Genomic DNA, 2,448 nt, shown 5'->3' with positions numbered 1-2,448 from the left:
GCCATACATATTTCTGTAGCTTTAAACAAATAGTTATTTCTGTTCATCAGTCCTGCCTTCATTTTCTGGTTTCATAAAAAAAAAATTGGAGAACTTTCCTCCTCGACCTAAATCGGGCTGAAAATAACAAGACAGCTCAGGAACATTTACTCTGTGTATGAAGTGTACAGTACTAATCCCTATTTTTAATTTTGAGATTAGTTACTGTAAATCTGTTTGTTGACAAACTCTGTCCTTTCTTTCCTTTTTTCATCAAATCATTTTACAATAATAATAACAAACATTTTAATTCTAACTTTATTTTGTGTTTCAGCTAGCTGGTGTGAGTAGAAATATTATAATAGTTGTCGTTTCTGTCGTATTTATTAGTTTTACCGCTAAGCTTTTATATGCTCTTGCTAAGTTCTTACATGCTCCTGTTATTATGTTACGGTCGTTCCTTGAAATGATAGAAGACAGGGTTTAGATAATATAACTTGTATTGCTTCAGTTGTTAATTCTTTACATTATAATAATAATAGTGTTATAAAACTATACATTAAAAATACAAATGATAATTATGAAGAATTCAATACTCAATGCATACATAATATATAAAGTTGGGGGTGTTTATATAAAATGCCATAAATATAATGATTAACTAATATAACATTGTTTGGGGAGAGTTTACTCGCTTGTAATGTCGAGAGGCACTACTTGCCAATATTCTTAGGGCACGACATTATCTTGTGCACTTGTGAGTTAACGCATTGAGTCCTGATGCAGCCTTGGTAGATAATCTAAGGCTCAATTTAATATAATTGAATAGTTGCTTTTATAGATTATCCACCGAGTTGCACCAGTTGGGGCAGTCAACAGGCAAGTATGGAATCTAAGGCTCAAAGTATAATAACGTTTGATTAATTGCTTTTATAGATTCCCTATCAGGCTGTGACTACCAATGCTCTCATATAATATAATAAATTTTTATAAACTGAACCTTACCTTGAAATGATAGAAGACAGGGTTGAGATAATATAACTTGTATTGCTTCAGTTGTTAATTGAAGAATATGGCAGAGGCTGGGTTATATAGCCCATTTTAGGACTTTTTAAAAACATACTTTCAGCCTTATCATCATTGAATGGATTTTCACTACACGTTGTTAAAGAGAATGAAACATCAGAACTATGTTATAAAGATAATATTATACGTTACACTACACCAGCAGTAAATAATATAGAGTGTAGTCAGGTTATAACTGGTCGTTATGTAAATATCAGTAATTTTCATACAAGCGAAGATGGAAGATTTTTAGTTTTATGTGAAGTTGAGATTTATGGTAAGCTTCATGTCTAGAAAAGTATCATGGTATTGCATTTCGATATCCCGCTTTTAGTAGTCCATTGTTCATGACAAAAGACAAGGCACTCCTATAAAATCAATTCCAAGCAACTGCACCAACTTTCGTTAATGTTGATAATATTTTGCACCCGTCCGACTAACCGAGCATTGAAACATGAAGTCAACGAAGTATCAATAAAAAGAGACTTCAATGAGGTATTTGAATCTTTCTTTTCATATTTTCTAATTAATTGCAGTATGTTCTAACGGAACGTATGGTCTTAATTGTACCAACTTCTGTCATTGTTTAAATAATGAAAGATGTTTAGAGAATGGTCAATGTCCTGGTATATGTGCTGATGGATGGACTGGAACATATTGTAATCAAAGTAAAGGTTTTCTTTTTGTTATGTTACCAATAAGACATCAGGTTCAATCGATTAAAAAAAAAACACTTCAAATAGAGGTGACATTGATTGCGATTGATCTAATTTCTTAAGACAGGCGTACACAGTCGTACACACGTGAGAAACATAGAAAAATACGATACGTGAATCAATGAAACAAAAGTTATGCGTGAACATCAGAAGCGTTGTAATCTATTTCTCCTTTTATAGCTTGTAATAATGGTAAGTATGGTGCTGGATGTGATAAACTATGTTCAGATAGAAATTGTTTAGTAGAAACATCACCATGTAATCATATCAATGGTAGCTGTCAAGATGGATGTAAAGAAGGATTTAAAGGAATTGACTGTGTTAAAAGATGTGGAGATGGTGTTTATGGAGTAGGATGTAGTAAGAAATGTTCAGATAGAAAATGTAAAGATAATAATTTACAATGTGACAATAAAACAGGAGAATGTATTGATGGATGCCAACCAGGATACCAATCAATAGATTGTACACAAGGTTAGTTTGATTAAGCCAAGGTACGTTTTCAGAAGCAGAAAACCAGAATGATGCATTTCCAAACCACATGCCGAGTGAAGGTCTGCAATTGTGTGAGCAAAATCTTTTTCGCAAAGTTACACAACCAAACTTTTATGGATCCATGTTATCATAATTATAAGAAATGTTCTCTGTGATGCGGACTTCAATCGCAAAAAAACTAGGCCAGAAAATT

The 2,448-nt window shown here is 32.6% G+C and overlaps 1 protein-coding gene across 1 annotated transcript in view; it reads left to right on the top strand.

The window, feature by feature from the left end:
- The window catches only part of LOTGIDRAFT_91483 (hypothetical protein), a gene marked incomplete at both ends in the record, with an annotated part of 42,817 nt that overhangs the window by 36,015 nt on the left and 4,354 nt on the right, over positions 1 to 2,448 (top strand). Inside the window, 2 exons of the mRNA XM_009068945.1 lie at positions 1,581 to 1,712; positions 1,941 to 2,234. Of these exons, the coding sequence (XP_009067193.1) occupies positions 1,581 to 1,712; positions 1,941 to 2,234 (426 nt within the window). The remainder of the gene's footprint in view (positions 1 to 1,580; positions 1,713 to 1,940; positions 2,235 to 2,448) is intronic.

Source organism: Lottia gigantea, assembly GCF_000327385.1.
Source record: "Lottia gigantea unplaced genomic scaffold LOTGIsca_96, whole genome shotgun sequence".
Lineage (NCBI taxonomy): Eukaryota > Metazoa > Mollusca > Gastropoda > Lottiidae > Lottia > Lottia gigantea.
Note: the sequence above shows the minus strand (reverse complement) of the source record. Positions and strands in the feature narration are given on the sequence as shown.